Source organism: Xylona heveae (assembly GCF_001619985.1).
Source record: "Xylona heveae TC161 unplaced genomic scaffold L228scaffold_7, whole genome shotgun sequence".
Lineage (NCBI taxonomy): Eukaryota > Fungi > Ascomycota > Xylonomycetes > Xylonales > Xylonaceae > Xylona > Xylona heveae.
Window position 1 is genome coordinate 1,102,596 of NW_017264199.1, and position 15,388 is coordinate 1,117,983.

Below are 15,388 nucleotides of genomic sequence, written 5' to 3' on the forward strand. Positions count from 1 at the left end.
GCAATGCCCAGCAAAGCAAGAGGAGTTTGGAGGTTTAAGGCTGAGGTGGAGGGGAGTCGATAAGGGAGTCAAAGCCCCCTTGGGCGAGTCATTTGCCGCAAGCTATATACCACATCTAGTTTAGCGTGAAAATGATTGAAGCGTCTAGATCTCTTTCGCGCCACATCTTGTCGCCACCGGAGATCCGAGACGATCCCAAGTGTCCTTCATGTTTCTGTTGCTTTAGAATTTATTTCTTTCATTTTTAGTTATATGTAGGAAAGATCTGGTAGTATTATGGTTCAGACTTTAGAAAAAGTAATTTTATTGTATATTTTATCCTATTTGAATATTTAAAATCAGTGTTGATAACAAATAATAATATAAGCCAAAAATAGCCTTTGAGTCATCACTATACTTACAAGTATTTTATAGCTATACACTTCTAGCTAATGGAGCAAATTACATGTATAAGATATCCAACATAAATAAAGCTCTTTTCTAATTATAACCAAGTTACAGACTTGGCATCTTAGAGGCCGAGATTGACTTGGACATACAAAGTACAAATCTACAACATCTTTCGTCACACCCCCGGGAATGGCTTCTACTACTTAATACAAATGCTAAGACCGACCTGATAATTCTACAAAGAGTAGATGGTACACCTTGATTCTGGCGGTACCTGAAATGGAGGTAGTAAAAGAATTAGATTGTTAACGCAACGAGTACACAGGACTCGCCGACTCGGAAAGTACGGCATAGCGGAAAGCACGCAGGCCGCGTAGTGGTATATTCTTCTGCCCGGCTGATCCGATGAGAATTATATCCACAGGACCACAGCTCCCATACTTGCCATGGCAAACATTCTACGGTCTACACTAAATCATAGGATCCCTAGCTAACTTATCACTTGTACATTCGCTATATACTAGCAGGCGCACGCCATAGTAGTCGGACTCGCTACCCGCTTAGGCCCGAGACGCCTCGGACCTTACCATAGATGATGTATAGACCACTGAACCTTCATTCCACCTACCATGTCCTGCTCGAGCACAGTGGAGTATTACACTAAACAGCATAGGTTACTATGAAACTCAATCCTGAACAAAACAATAAAGTCTTTTAGACTGCATTTCATCATCGTTATAGACTGTCAGCAAGCCACAGCAATATCGTAGAGTCTTATAAGCTTATTCGAAGCTCCGCCTTATGCCATCAGCTGCATGTTTGGCGAGCACCTCCAGTGTCCCCTTGCCCATCATCTCCAAAACACTTATATCAAAACGGAAGGTTTGCTTCCACCACATACGCATCTCGATAGCTACCAGGGAGTCCATGCCGAGGTCTGCCAGGCCTAGACTAGTATTGAGCTCATCGTCGGCCTTAGAGAGCAATCTCAACACCTTCAACCCGATCTCCCGCGCCAAAATTTCCAATGCCTCGAGTGAATCCAGAATGCTAGGGTCAGTACGTGCACGATTTAGAAGCCCCTTCAACCCATCACTGCCAGAAGCCTCACTGCCGGATGCCACGCCACCTTTGCGGTTGTGATAGGCGGCCATACGCGGGTCATTTCGCCAGGGAAGGCGGTTCTTGTCACTGTCAAGGGGAATTGTCGAGTCGAAGCCCAGAAGGAAGCTGGTCCGGCTGCCTGTAGATGGAGTAGTGGCCACCAATACCCCATCGAGGACCTCTTTGCCGCCAATACAATAGAAGCCAGTAGCCTTCATCTGGCGCAGGAGGTCGTCCTTTTGAGACAAAACACCAACACCGTCTATTGGCCCGAAATTAATGACTGAAGCGGCTAGACCCTGCTGCTGACGGTAGTTACAGAAGGCATCGAGGAAGGTATTGGCTCCGGCGTAGTTGGCTTGACCCGGTTGGCCAATGATACCTGAGATGGAACTGAACATGACAAAGAAATCCAAGGTGATTCCTGCAGCGAGAGTCGCATTGTGGAGGTTCCAGGTGCCCTCGGTCTTAGGAGCGGTAGCCGCGTCCCAATCGTTCCAGCTCATCTTGGAAAACGACTCATCGCGCAGGACCATGGACATCTGTAAGATACCCTTGATAGGAGCAGATGCCGTCTGAATAGCACGCGCCACAACATTCGGATCAGATACACTTCCCTGCACCAACTGAACGGCGCAGCCCATTGTGACGAGCTCATTCACAAAGGCCTTGTCCTCGGGTCCCTTGCCTGCATTACGCGACAAAAATATCATGTTCTTTGCACCATTTTCAACCATCCAAGTGGAGACAGACCGTCCCAGGCCACCGAGGCCTCCCACCAAAAGGTAAGATGCTGAAGGATCAAATTGAGGAGTAATCTTCCTCTTGGTTGCGTTGATGGCAAATGCAACGGAACCATCCGTGTTGGATTCACGTACTTCGACAGCAATGTCACCTGTTGAGGTATCCTTGAGCTCGGCAAAGGCATCTTGAATTTGGGAGGCGTTAAAGATTTTTCTGGGCCGAATGGGACGAATCAACCCTTCGGAGTACAGTTGACAAATACCAGCGAGCAGTCTTCCAAACGTTAGCATTGCAATTATATTCCTTTAAGATATATAAGAAACTCACTGTTTCATAATCGCTGGCTTGTTCGCCTGAATGTGGCCAATATCCACAAGACAGTAGCTGCGGTTGGCCTGAAGAGCAGGGACCTGACTTTCACTGATTTCGGCCTTTTCAGTCTCAATTACCATGCCAAACTCGGCAACGCAAAGCCAGGATGCACGCCCCAGCTCCCCGGTGAGGGAATTTAGAACAAAATCCACGCCTTGACCGCTTGTAACTTCCAACAACGCTTCTGGAAATTTAGAATCAGAAGTCAGGAATATATGGCAGCGCGGGACATCAAAATTCTCGATCAAATGTGAAGCTTGCTGTTCGTCAGCGACGGTTGCAAAGATCTTGGCCTTGAGAGAGCAGGCAATCTGAATGGCAGCAAGGCCTATGGCACTGCCTCCAGAATGTATCAAAATTGACTGTGATTGCTTATCAGCTTAAAACTGCAAAATGGAGCATCTGAAACAGACCTGTTCTTTGGCGAGACGCGCAAGATTGACCAAGGCGTGGAATGCAGTGGAGTAGACGATGGGCAGGATGGCACCTTCATTGAAGGTCAAGCTGTCGGGAAGCTTGATGCAAAGTGCCTCTGATTGCACAATCACAGATGCACAAGTACAGTGACCCACAACCATGACACGGTCACCAATCTGGAAATCTTGCACCTCGGGGCCTGCTCGGCGGATGATACCTGCTGCTTCTTGTCCAAAGACCAGCTCAGGAACCTCTAGGGACCCAGTAGCAATGGCGACATCCTGAGGTATCATATTAGCAGGTACATTAACATGCACAACAAAACTTACTCGAGAATTCAGCCCAACTGAATATACTTCGATTTCGACCTCATCACCGACCAACGACTTAGTTGGCTTATAAGCCCAATGTAGATCTGACAATCGACCAGGCTTGTTTGTAGTCAAGATAACATGGTCATCTTCAGAAGACGTGACCAAGGCTTCTCCGAGAGAGAACGGATGGATACGAGGAACCTTGACCTCTCCTTCATGAATTATATATTCCATGTCTTTGTGTAACCTTGTGATATCATCTCTAAGCTGAAAATGCTCAAATACTTCGAGAACATGGTGATCACCAAAATTAGTATCCGTTTCGCATACAGCGAAGTCGATTCCAAGCTCGGAGCGCATTGTTCGAGCAAACCCCAATGTCTGAGCATACTGTGGGTTTTGGCAGTGAAGAGAGGTAAGAGGGGTAATCCAAAAGATACCTGCGTTGGTCACAGAGCCAAGGAAAATCTTGAGACGGGCGAAAACTTCTGCTGATAAGGTTGCAAAGAACGAACTTTCTTGATCCAGAAGAGAGATTATGTCTTTGTCAGTGGGAGGAGAGTCGTCAAGTGTACAGAAGGTGACTTCGAAGTTTCGCCTCTGAAGTTCCTCCGCCACTGATTCAGAGTTGCTTGTCGGTTCTGTGCATAGTAGGGCAACTTTCTTGACCGGCCTCTTTGATGAATCGGGTTTAGCCACAAAAGTCGCGCTGAGTTGAAATGGCTCGTCTGCATCAGGCACGGCCATAATATTGCAGAATCCAGACCGATGCAGTTCCTCTTCCCACCCTTTAATGTCCAGGTAAGGCTCACAGGGCCCTCCATCGCGACCTGTAGACCACCACTTGGGCAGCAGTCCAAGAACATAATTGATCCATTGGGACGAAGGGCACAACTCCTGAAGTATGAGTCTGCCATCGGGGACAAGAAGGGCACGGAGGTTGTCAAAGCTCCGTGACAGGCTTTCAGTTTGGTGAACTATGTTTGTAGCAATAACAAGATCATATTGGCTTTCTGCAAACCCTTGCTGCTCCAAGTCTTTGCCGATGTCCAGAACAGAAAATTCGATGTTGGGTACACCCTTGAACTGTTCTTTGGCTGTTTGAAATGAGCTTGAGGACACATCGGAAAATGTGTATTTGGAAAAGGAGGATCCCAACGATTTCAATATTCTCGTGGTTGATACGCCCTTACCGGCTCCCAACTCAAGGACACGAAGGGTTGGACGAGTATGAGCAAGCGCAGCGAGGAGGGAAGAGTTGTTGAAATTGTCAATGAAAGCATATAACTGGCTGTGGACATCACTTTCATGCATGATATCCCATGCATCTTTCTTGCCAGAAAATACGCTGTCCACCTCAAGGTTCACGGCGAGAAGGGCGCGAGCTACAGGATCGGCTGGGGTCCCCGACAAATGTTCCACTCGCCGCTCGATTCTCTCACGAAGACTCTGGTCATCTAGAGCTCTCCAAGCCTGCGATGAAGGCTTCATCGAGCTAATTTGTAATTCCAACCAGGCCTTATATTTCTCCAAGTGAGGCACTGTGGGCTTGAAAGATGAGATGGATATCCACGAGCGCAACATGCACAGCTGAGCCAGCTCGTTCAGCGTTGACATGTACACAGCCTTATCAAAAGAGAGTTTGATCAGCTTCTGAGTATCAATAAAGTCGATGTGAGGCTTCCACTTTAGATAAGCTGCAGCATGCAAATCCTCGCCCTGAGGAGCCTCCAGAATGTTGTGTTTTACTCCGGACATGCGCATAACCACTTTGCTTTCTGCCAGGCAGTATCCACTGCCACGTACCGAGCCATTCCTTGTGAAGGATCCTGATCCAGTGGCAACGAGGACATTTTCCGAACTGCGCAAGATGCTCATCTGTCCCACACCCGTTGCGACATTGTTGCGATGCTTTAGGCCGATACCGTATGCGGCAGCACACACCGTCAGGTGCAAAGCAGCATCGATAGCCACGGGATGCTGATGATACATGCCTTCGTCGCCTTGCATCTTGTTGTAGATGGTCGCAGTTGAACGGCCTGGAATCCCGGTGGTTGACGCTCGCATATCATCGAGACACTGAAAGCGCGGCCCAAAATCAAGCCCAGCGCGACGCAGAACATCATACCAGCTCGAGGCGGCAATTTTTCGAGGGAGCTCTTCAATGACTGCACTGGATCCCAAAGACTGTTGCAAAGAGGTGACATCGCCAGCGCAATGTCTTGTCCAAACATGCCCATTGTGGGAACCGATGGTGAATTTCCACCAATCTTTATCAACCTCATGACGCTGGAATGCTGTCACGAGCTCCACGGGAGTTCCCTCAGCAATTACGAGGGCGGTGATAGCTTCAACGTTCCGAACAGTGAAACCCTCTTGAACACCGCTGACCTGGCGCACTGCCTCTCCAGCCATTGCTACATAGGCGGCAAAAGGGAAAACAATATCACCGCCGACCTTATGATCCCGTACCCATGGCGCATTGTCGATGTGAAATACATTGCGCCAAACTGGTGTAAACTCAGCGCTTTCTAGGGCCCGCACGCCGAGAAGATCATGGTAGGGGTGCTGGCGATGCCGCCACTCTCGAGTGACGCGGTTTTCATGCCAATGGCTTTTCTGATGATTCCAAGGGTACTGCGGTAAACCTGGAAGAGAAACCCCTTCTGGCATCATTTTCTTGAAGTCAATTTGAATGTGTAGCGTGTATAATTTGCCAACGGCGGACAAGAACGCCTCGGTGCAGTTCTCTCCACGCACCATTGCCGCCACGTATGCTCCTGAGCTTGCATTTGCGGCCAGAATCTGGCGAAGGGGACCGGCCAGAGCTGAATGTGGGCCAACCTCTAGGAAGACAGCATTCTTTCCAACGGGATGTTCTGCAATGCGGGATACAGCACTAGAGAATAGCACTGGAGACTCTAGGTTCTTCTGCCAGTACTTGGCTCCCAATGCCTCACCCTCTCCCAGAAGCTTTCCTGTGACACTAGAGAAAAACAGCTTGGAGGGAGAGCGCCCGATCATCTTTGGTCCCACGAGGCGGTAATAATCCTCTCCAACCTCCGCCATGTGGTACGAATGATAGGCCTTCTCGACCTTGAGCAGACGTGCCAGCACTTCTGGGCGTGCTTTCTGGATTGCGGCAACAACGTCCTTGACTTTTTCAGCATCTCCAGAGAGGGTCACGCTTTTAGGTGAATTCTCGCAGGCCACATCTACTGTTGGGATCAAAAAAGGTTTCACCTCTGCCCAGCCCATTCCGATAGCTGCCATTGCTCCTGGTCGAGATTGTTTCTTAGCAACCAGGCCGCGGTGGAAGGCAGCCGTGATGGCCTCTTGTGCTGTTAGAGCACCAGATGCATATGCCGCTGCGATTTCACCACTCGAGTGACCGACTACTGCATTCGGCACGATTCCAATCGCTGCTAGACTATCCACGAGACCAATTTGAAGGGCCGTACAGAGAGGCTGTGACAGTTCTGCGGTGCCCAGTCGACTGGTTTTTGCGGGCTTGCGCAACTCAGCTTCGATTGTCCAATCAGGCCCTTCCTCCCCAAGCCCTTTCAAGTGCTTGTCCGATTCCTGGATGCTGGCTTTAAAAACAGGATTGGACCGCAAGAGAGCTCGTCCCATCTGTGGCCATTGAGCGCCCTGCCCAGTGAAGACCATGATCAAGTTGGAGGGCTGAGTAGGCTTAGCTAGCGGGGCAGGTGTACCGGGCTTTTCCCGACTGGCCACCGCAAAGGATCGATGTGACAAATGCTGACGTCGATTGGCCAGGGTGAAGGCGAGATCCTCAATACGCTCAGGATAGCGGCTGAGGTAGGTAGTATAGTTCTCTATCACTTTTTGCAATGACTCTGGAGAGTTGGCAGAGTATAAGAGCAACTGTGGGGTGTCAGATGCTTCTTTGAGTTCAGTAGATGCATGATGGCTTGCTGCAGAGTCCAAAATTACATGGGCATTGTTACCGCCAATGCCAAAGGAATTAACAGAAACTCTCTCCGCAGATGACTTTGGCCATGGAGTTGGCTCCACAGGAACAGTCAATTTTGCCGACTCGAAAGGGATATTTGGATTCGGCAGACCAAGCTTGATGTTCGGTGGAATGGTTCGATTCTCAAGGGCGAGAACTGCCTTGATGACGGAGGTGAGGCCGGATGCGCCCTCAGAGTGACCCAGATTAGGCTTGACGGAGCCAATGTATATTCCATTATGGCCGAACACTTTGGTAACGGCTTTGGTTTCAATCGGATCTCCAACGTAAGTTCCGGTTCCATGGCACTCCACGAATGTAGTGTCAGAGAAATCAGCAATACCTGCGATTCCGTATGCATGCCTGATCAAGGCTTCCTGGGCTTCGGCACTTGGGTATGTCATTCCAGGCGTTTTACCATCGTGATTTGTGGCTGTAGCCCTGATTACAGCCCTAACAGGATTTCCATCTCTTAGAGCATCGGCCAAAGGCTTGATGTATAAACCATTGATGGCCTCCCCACGACCATAGCCATTGGCACTGGCCGAGAAGGTTTTACAAGATCCATCCGCCGATAGGACACCCTGCTCTGACAACTTAATCGTCATACTGGGTGTCAAAATCAAACTTGTTCCACCAACAATAGCAGATGAGCAGTCACCTCGTGCAATGGCAAGACAAGCCTCATTTAAGCTCACCAATGAGGATGAGCATGCAGTTCGGATGGTCATACTAAAACCATTAGCCTATGATACAACTCCCTAATCTTGAAATATACTCAAAGCATACCTCGGTCCTCTTAAATCCATTTCATAGGAGACACGATTTGCAAGCGCAAAGTCACCTGAGCCTGCAACGCGATATACTCCATATTGCTGAATATCGCGATCTAGCATTTCATTCCAATCGTCTCCAAAATTGCCCACGTACACCCCGATGCGACGCCCCTTCCACTCGGTCTCGCCGGCATCTTCAATGCATTCGCGAGCGACTTCAAGCATTAGGCGCTGCTGCGGGTCGCACCGGGCGAGTTCCATTGGTGACATAGTGAAAGAAGAGCTGTCAAACAGGCTGAGGTCATTATCAAGAAAGTACCCGTGCTGCGTCTTGGTGGAGCCTGGCTTGTCCATCGAAGAATAATAGGCGTCGACATTATAACGTGACTCTGGAATTCGCGAACGAGCATCACCTTTGCTCAGAAGGAATTCCCACAATTGTTCAGGTGATTGAATGCTGCCAGGGAGTCGGCAGGCCATGCCACAGATTGCAATGGGCTTGAAGCTATTGTTCGTTTGGTTTTCGGAATGACCGTGGGTGATGTGGCCATTGTTACCATTAACATGCACCCCATTTTCGTAGGAACCATGGCCATTTTTGGTGTTTCCGTTGGGCTGGTTGGGGATTTTGTTTGAAGGCTGAACTGTCATAATTATCTTGAAACGAACGGCCCAAAAATTTAAAAAGACAAGACGTAAATCAAATAAAGAATAAGAAAATTCTTTTTACAGGAAGGTCTTGGCCCATTGCCCTTTGAGTGCTGTATGTTGAAGCCATATATATAGTGGACCTCAAAATCTGTAAATCATGCCGATATCGCGCAATTCTTTTATGCAAGGCAATTCATTGTACGAAGGCCATCTTTGCAAGCAAGCTTCATCCCAGTACCTGTAAATGAGTATTGAAGGCACACAAATTCTCTGAAATCTTGCATTCATCAAGCAATGTTCCATGAGGGGCCCACCTGCAAGACCATGCAGGGTTCTGATGCAGGCGTGGGTTCCGACGCCCGTGCGGGTTCCGATGTCCGTGTAGGGTTTCCGATACCTATCAAAGCCTTGACACTAAACGTTTGAGAAACAAAACACAGCAATGTACCAGTTTTTGTTAGCAAAGCGAATTGCTAAGCTCTTATCTTATTGTTCTGTGACCTTACAATCACAGATTCTGAGAAGATCTATGCATGAATGTAACCGTGTATAATCTGATGAAGCACTAGAATACGCATGATACCCCTTGCCTAGATCCTGAGAATTCAATGATGGCGTGACATCCGTTATTGGATGTCAAATATTGATATCAATGGTAGCCAATTTGGCTCCATCACGGAGAAGCCGAAGAGAACCCCCCTGTATTATATGTTAAATGTGTGCAAGTTGCAACGTAATCAGCGATTGCGTCTCGAGCCAAAGCCCTCTAAAAGGAGTAGGAAAGAAGAATTTAGAGGTTTTCTTTCAGAGGCAAAAGTTCAAAGAATTTTGAGATTGAAGCTCTTTCTTCGCTCTGCGCCTAAATTCTCGCAGCAATTTTACCACCTTTCTCTTTTGAATTCAAACGGCAAACATGGCAACTCCTGCACTTCTAGCCTCTTGGTTTCCTAATCACAGTGCAAAGGCTCCTAGTATGCGCAATGCTCCAGCATTCTACCGCAACCTGGAAGAAGCTCTTGATCTGCGGCGCGCCGAGCGCAGCGTCTTCATGGTGCGCAGCAATGAGCCAGCCCCCGGGAGCATTGACTTCAGCACCTTGGACTTTCTTCATCTCTCTGCTAGTGGTGCCATTCGTGCAGCGTTCCTTGAAGAGCTAGCGAATAATCCAAAATTCGAGCTGGGTGCAGGTGGCTCCCGTTTGCTGAACGGCAACAGTGCATACGTCGAAGCTGCAGAAGCCACAATTGCTGACTTCCACAGTGGCGAGAGCGCGCTGCTTTTCCACTCGGGATTCGAGGCCAACACAGCCATCATGGCTGCAATTCCACGCCCAGGAGATGCAATTGTTTTTGATGCATTGTGTCATGCCAGTATGCACGAGGGTATGCTTGCAAGCAAGGCACTATGCAAGCAATCTTTCAAACACAATGACGTCGAGAACTTTCGTGAAGTTTTGCTGCAGGCTCTTGAAACAGAGCCACTGATCAAACAGGGCAAACGGTCGGTACTGGTCTGTCTCGAATCGATGTATAGTATGGATGGGGACGTGGCTCCCCTACGGGAGCTCATCGAGGTCGCCAAAGAACTCTTCCCTGATGGCAATGCCCAGTTCTTAGTTGACGAGGCACATACTACAGGTGTTCTTGGACACCAGGGTCGAGGTTTCGTGAATGAGCTAGGCCTCGAGAACGAAGTTGCAATTCGCATGCATACTTACGGGAAGGCATTGGCCACAACAGGAGGTTTGTTCCTCTCTTCTGGGAATATCTGTTTCTGTTTTGCGCTGTCAGCTAAGATATTTTGGCAGCCGTTGTGGTCTCTAATCAAACCATTCGTCAAGTACTCATTAATCATGCTCGCTGCTTTATCTATTCAACCGCACCCTCTTTCCCTATGGTTGCAGCCATCAAAGCCGGATACAAACTTATGAAGACTGGCCAGACAGAAGCGGTATGATTACGTTCCCCATATAGCAGAGGCGTATGCTCACAATAAAAAAAGTTGCAAGAAAACATCCAGCGCCTGGTGAAACATTTCTTCCAAGTCATTACCGAGAATCCAGTCTGGGACGAGGCAAATGAAGAAGGTATCCTGTCTATTCCCCTTGCTGAAGACTGGGAGTCGCGTCCTTTCTTAACCCAAGTGGTGCCCGTAATGACGCGCCAGCGGTATACACTCTGGCTCTGCTATCATTTGCAACTGGCCAAGATTTCAGCTTTCCCGATCGATTATCCCGTGGTACCCAAGGGACAGGGGCGCCTACGTGTAGTCTTCCATGCAACTAACACGGAGGCTGAAGTGGAGAAGCTTGCAGAAGCGATCTGCGAATGGGCACAGGAGATGCTTGATATTGAAGAAAGTGGGAAAGGGAGCAGTAAAATACCTAGTGCTGCCCGGCGAGTGCAGGCTCAGCAGGCGGCAGTGGAGGGAAATGGGAATGGCGTGCACGCATGAAAAAGCCTTTGGATCATTTAGCCAAAATGATTATTCCAAGGAAACCATTCGTTATTGGGACCTCGCTGTTAAGCATACAGGTGCTCATTCTTGATATGTAACTCTGGATGCTGATTCACCGAGTTATTTCTTTTTTCTTCGTTGAAAAAAAAAAAAAGAAAAAACCAATAATAGAGAATGCATTACATTCATCCACTCGTTCGCAAGAATTTTCCTAGTGAAAAGGCATCCCCTCTTGTCAAGTCTCTCACTGAATCTACTCAGCCATCTCTAGTCCCAAACTATTGCGTTAGTAAGTAAAGTTGGAAGACATGTAGAAAAGAAAGGAAAGAGTCAAGCAAGTTAGTCTTTTAATTTGCTTACCACTTACTGCGACCGTAAAGCATATTCTCGATTTGTGCCGACAAAACTTCTATTACATTTTCCTAGAAGAAGCTCCGCTATGAGAATAGTAGGCTTGTTCTTCTGGAAAAAGTACACATTGATTGGTGTCTATAGCCACTGGCTGTACCTTTGCCAGTTCAGGCAGGAGAAACTGTGTCTCATTAGGGCGAGAATAGAATGCTTGGTGCTCAATGCTCGGGCTGAAATCACCCCAAGTGCAGCCTGGCAAAGTAGACCAATATCCAGATTCTGCTCTGCTCCGTTCTAGTGGGGCTGCTTCAATATTCCACTTCATGTGTTTCTCCGCAAGTATATCGTTATCATATCCGTTCGCCTTCGCACTTTGAGAGATGGAGGGCGTAGGGAAATTATCGCTACCAGGGAGGGCCTGTTTTTCAACGGGCAGAGAAGACTGCTGCAAGGAGCCATGTATTGTCGCTACCAGACTTTCCAGTGTTTCAATTCGATTGCGTAGGTCGGTAATCTGCTTTGACCTAGAAACCATTGAGGAGTCTGCCCGGTAACAGGCCTTGATACCACCACTATCGTATGCGGCTCTTGAGCGAATGGCTTACAGTAGCTTTGTCTGATTGGGTTTTTTCCCCTTTCCAGACCATTCACATTGATATCCTTGTCGGGCACAATTGAGACACTGTGGGCGCTCCCGGCTGCAGCGGATTTTTCTGTCTCTGCACTGCCGGCAGACTAGGAAGATTATGTGAATTTGAATTGCCTACACAGGTTATATTGGATAGAGTACGGCAAGCCTTACCAGCATGGTCATAGAGATTCATTTGATAAACCATTGAGAGGATTTTGAATTGCAAAGTGTGTAAGTTGGCTATAGCAACTCTGAAGCAAAAGGATAAAGATGCGGCAGAGAAACATTACAATCGTGTGGTATCGATATTCTTCGATGAAACCACGCAGGAGATCCTGGGTAGAAGTTTGGGAGCCGGGGCGGGTGGACGGGAGGGGAAGGAGAGAATCAAAGCCCAGTAATGTTGTTTTTTCTTCAACATTGCCCCTGTAGCATGCAGGAGTTGGTGATGATCTTCCTCTCATCTCACGCCATCAGACTCCATGATGCCTCATGCAATGAGGGACCGTGAAAGATACAGTTGGATGATAATTGGACGGGGATATGGCAAGATGGACCCTTTGCTGGTGGCTAGCCCTTCCAACCAAAGAATGAGGTGGTCCGAAAAGAAAGGATTGGGATGTAACAAAGTCGCAGGTTGGGAACTGCAACACGCGGCCATTACCGGTTGTGGCACCCTCTCAGAAGTTATTGGCCCTATTTCTTGCTCCCATGAACATTCTACCCTTGGACTTCAGCTGCCGCCCATCGCAGGTTCGGGCGATAAGGAAAGACGGGTGATTCCCGGCAATTTTCCGACCATCGGCCCTCGCTGCTTAGTTAGCGCCGGGTATGAACTCCATATTTTAGTTAGTATCTATCGCCTCATACCAGAACCCCTGTTTCTTTGCTCTGCTCTCCAATCAGCAGCTTTGGTGTTCTGAACAAGCTGGGGTTTAACCCCCTAGTCTTGCCTAATCAAAAAGCTTATAGCCAAGCCTTAGGAGGAAGGTCCTTCAGGGGAATTGTCTTTCAGATAAGGGTTTTAGTCGTTAATATGTGTTTAGTGTTCTGTAAAAAAGACCAAGTCCCGCAGATGGGCCCCTCCCTTCTTATGTGCCTACTCTTGTCCATCCACCTCCAGCAGCAAGGTTATGCTCAATGACCAGGGTAAGAGTATCATATAGTTTCCCACACCAATTAATGCAACGTCACGCACAATCGTTGATTACCAATCCACAACATGACTAATTGAGAGCCTCTCACTCTGAAATAATAAAGCTACGGACATATCTGTAGGTGTTTCTTCCTTGATGGCGAGAGAACTAAGTGTCCATCGTTCACCCATTCCAAAATATCTAAGAAATGTCTACAACAACAGAAGTCTTGCCGGGATCAACCCAAAAATGTTCAAATGACTTCTCTTCGGCTGAGCCAAAAACTCAGTCCCAATCTCGAACTCAAACTCAATCGGAATGTGACTGTACGGAGAAAAACGATGCGTCAAATGTTTCACCACCAAGAGATCCTGAAGCAGGACAGCAAAGACGCAAGAGAAAGCCACTCTCCTTCTTTCTTGCATTTATTGCCCTGCTGCTCATGGTCTTTCTGGTATCATTGGACGCCACTACTTTGGCCGTTGCAATTCCTGTATATCTATACACAACCCCTGAGCATTTATCATAACGTTTCCGCTTACTTTTCTCTATTTTATAGGCCATCACCAGTGATCTCTCAGGAACCACTTTAACCGCTTTCTGGGCCAATATCTCTTTCACCCTAGCAGTCGTGGTGATTCAGCCCATCTATACCAGCTTCTCGGACATCATTGGCCGCAAGATCCCCCTTTATGCAGCATTTGCTCTCTTTGGTATTGGATCCATTGTCTTTTCTGTCGCACGAAGTATGGCAGTCCTGATCCTGGGTCGTGTGCTACAAGGGCTGGGCGGAGGCGGACTGGATGTCCTAAGTGAGGTTATTGTCGCCGACATCACCACACTGCAGGAGCGTGCCGTGTACATTGGCCTTTTGTCTCTTCCAATGGCAGCAGGATGTATCGCAGGGCCCATCCTCGGTGCAGTCTTCAGCGAGTATGTCGACTGGCGATGGATTGGCTGGATCAATCTACCTGTGATTGGAGTTGCCCTCGTGCTGGCCATCTTTTTCATGCGCCTGAGGCCCATACACCAGTCTCTCCGCGAGCAGCTCTTCCGCATCGATTGGCTGGGCATGCTGATTTTCATGACTGGTTGTATCCTTTTTGCCTTGCCGCTAAGTTGGGCAGGAAATATGTACCCATGGGGCTCATGGCGTACCATCGTACCACTAGTGATTGGCATTCTGGTGTTAGTGGCATTTGCCCTGTACGAGTCACGACCAACGGACCCTGTCTTTCCCTATCGTATCTTTCGCTCTCGGACGGCCCAGATGACACTCCTTGGTAGCTTCATACATGGCATGGTTCTCTATACCCTGTTACAGTACCTTCCCTTGTTTTTCCAGGCTGTCTATCTCGAGACGGCACTCAAGTCCTCCATTTCAATCCTACCATTCTGCTGTGTTGTCTTTGTCTTTACGGGTATTGCTGCCTGGGCCGTTGATTTCTTCCGGAAATACCGCTGGGAAATATGGGCAGGATGGGTTTTTCTAGCGGTGGGTGTTGGCATTTTCTCACTGTGGAATCAAAGTTCCTCTCTAGCCATGACTGCAAGCTTCCAAGTGATAGCTGGAATAGGAATTGGCACGATCTTCAGTGTTCCTCCAATCCCGATGCAGGCCAGCGCACCAACGGCCGAAGATCAGGGTCTTGCGATGGGCATCATGGTTGCATTCCGGCTCTTCGGTGCTCTTATTGGCCTTGCAATTGGTGCTACTACATTCAGCGGCGTTTTTGCAAGCAAGATTAACTCGATCCCCTCGCTGCCCGCCTCCGTGGCATTGTTAAAAAACCCCAGCGAGGCGGTCGGTTTTATTCCACACCTACGAACAGTTGACATTTCCCCTGCCCTAAAGGACCTCATCCAAGGGGCTTACAAAGATGCTATGCAGACAATTTGGTATGAATTAGCAGCATTTGGGGCTGTAGGATTTCTGAGTTCATTGTTGATAAAAGAACTGACTATGGAGACGGAGGAGCTCAGTCGGCAACACTTTGAGCCGGAATCGGACTGAACGAAGTTAGAAGATGAATGAAGTATTTTGTATAATTTATAGAATATACGAAGCT

General features: G+C 48.3%; 4 protein-coding genes across 4 annotated transcripts; 2 read left to right on the plus strand and 2 right to left on the minus strand.

Annotated features, from left to right (window-relative positions):
• Nucleotides 1-1,107: 1,107 nt before the first annotated feature.
• On the minus strand, nucleotides 1,108-8,714 carry L228DRAFT_221877 (polyketide synthase). Its single transcript, XM_018330285.1, has 5 exons — nucleotides 8,107-8,714; nucleotides 3,357-8,049; nucleotides 3,024-3,308; nucleotides 2,566-2,972; nucleotides 1,108-2,511 (listed from the first exon to the last, which is right to left on the minus strand). Exons 1-5 carry the CDS (start codon nucleotides 8,571-8,573, stop codon nucleotides 1,173-1,175), a joined length of 7,191 nt encoding a protein of 2,396 aa, XP_018187392.1. The 5' UTR covers nucleotides 8,574-8,714; the 3' UTR covers nucleotides 1,108-1,172.
• An 883-nt stretch (nucleotides 8,715-9,597) lies between these two features.
• On the plus strand, nucleotides 9,598-11,332 carry L228DRAFT_261962 (class II aminotransferase/8-amino-7-oxononanoate synthase). Its single transcript, XM_018334377.1, has 3 exons — nucleotides 9,598-10,486; nucleotides 10,552-10,694; nucleotides 10,746-11,332. Exons 1-3 carry the CDS (start codon nucleotides 9,658-9,660, stop codon nucleotides 11,196-11,198), a joined length of 1,425 nt encoding a protein of 474 aa, XP_018187393.1. The 5' UTR covers nucleotides 9,598-9,657; the 3' UTR covers nucleotides 11,199-11,332.
• A 101-nt stretch (nucleotides 11,333-11,433) lies between these two features.
• L228DRAFT_160903 (hypothetical protein) lies at nucleotides 11,434-12,409 on the minus strand. The gene is made up of 3 exons (XM_018329394.1): nucleotides 12,355-12,409; nucleotides 11,562-12,287; nucleotides 11,434-11,468 (listed from the first exon to the last, which is right to left on the minus strand). Exon 2 carries the CDS (start codon nucleotides 12,085-12,087, stop codon nucleotides 11,614-11,616), a length of 474 nt encoding a protein of 157 aa, XP_018187394.1. The 5' UTR covers nucleotides 12,088-12,287; nucleotides 12,355-12,409; the 3' UTR covers nucleotides 11,434-11,468; nucleotides 11,562-11,613.
• A 1,282-nt stretch (nucleotides 12,410-13,691) lies between these two features.
• Nucleotides 13,692-15,387, plus strand: L228DRAFT_248597 (MFS general substrate transporter). The gene is made up of 2 exons (XM_018332888.1): nucleotides 13,692-13,812; nucleotides 13,879-15,387. Exons 1-2 carry the CDS (start codon nucleotides 13,762-13,764, stop codon nucleotides 15,331-15,333), a joined length of 1,506 nt encoding a protein of 501 aa, XP_018187395.1. The 5' UTR covers nucleotides 13,692-13,761; the 3' UTR covers nucleotides 15,334-15,387.
• The last annotated feature ends 1 nt before the right edge of the window (nucleotide 15,388 follows it).

Coding starts and splice junctions, on each gene's coding strand:
- L228DRAFT_221877 (XM_018330285.1), bottom strand. CDS start 8,573: ATGGCCTGCCGACTCCCTGGCAGCATTCAATCACCTGAACAATTGTGG. Junction 3,309..3,356: donor CAGTTGGGCTGAATTCTCGA/GTAAGTTTTGTT, acceptor ATGATACCTCAG/GATGTCGCCATTGCTACTGG. Junction 2,512..2,565: donor AAGCCAGCGATTATGAAACA/GTGAGTTTCTTA, acceptor AACGTTTGGAAG/ACTGCTCGCTGGTATTTGTC.
- L228DRAFT_261962 (XM_018334377.1), top strand. CDS start 9,658: ATGGCAACTCCTGCACTTCTAGCCTCTTGGTTTCCTAATCACAGTGCA. Junction 10,487..10,551: donor GGCATTGGCCACAACAGGAG/GTTTGTTCCTCT, acceptor ATATTTTGGCAG/CCGTTGTGGTCTCTAATCAA. Junction 10,695..10,745: donor AGACTGGCCAGACAGAAGCG/GTATGATTACGT, acceptor CAATAAAAAAAG/TTGCAAGAAAACATCCAGCG.
- L228DRAFT_160903 (XM_018329394.1), bottom strand. CDS start 12,087: ATGGTTTCTAGGTCAAAGCAGATTACCGACCTACGCAATCGAATTGAA.
- L228DRAFT_248597 (XM_018332888.1), top strand. CDS start 13,762: ATGGTCTTTCTGGTATCATTGGACGCCACTACTTTGGCCGTTGCAATT. Junction 13,813..13,878: donor CTTTGGCCGTTGCAATTCCT/GTATATCTATAC, acceptor TCTATTTTATAG/GCCATCACCAGTGATCTCTC.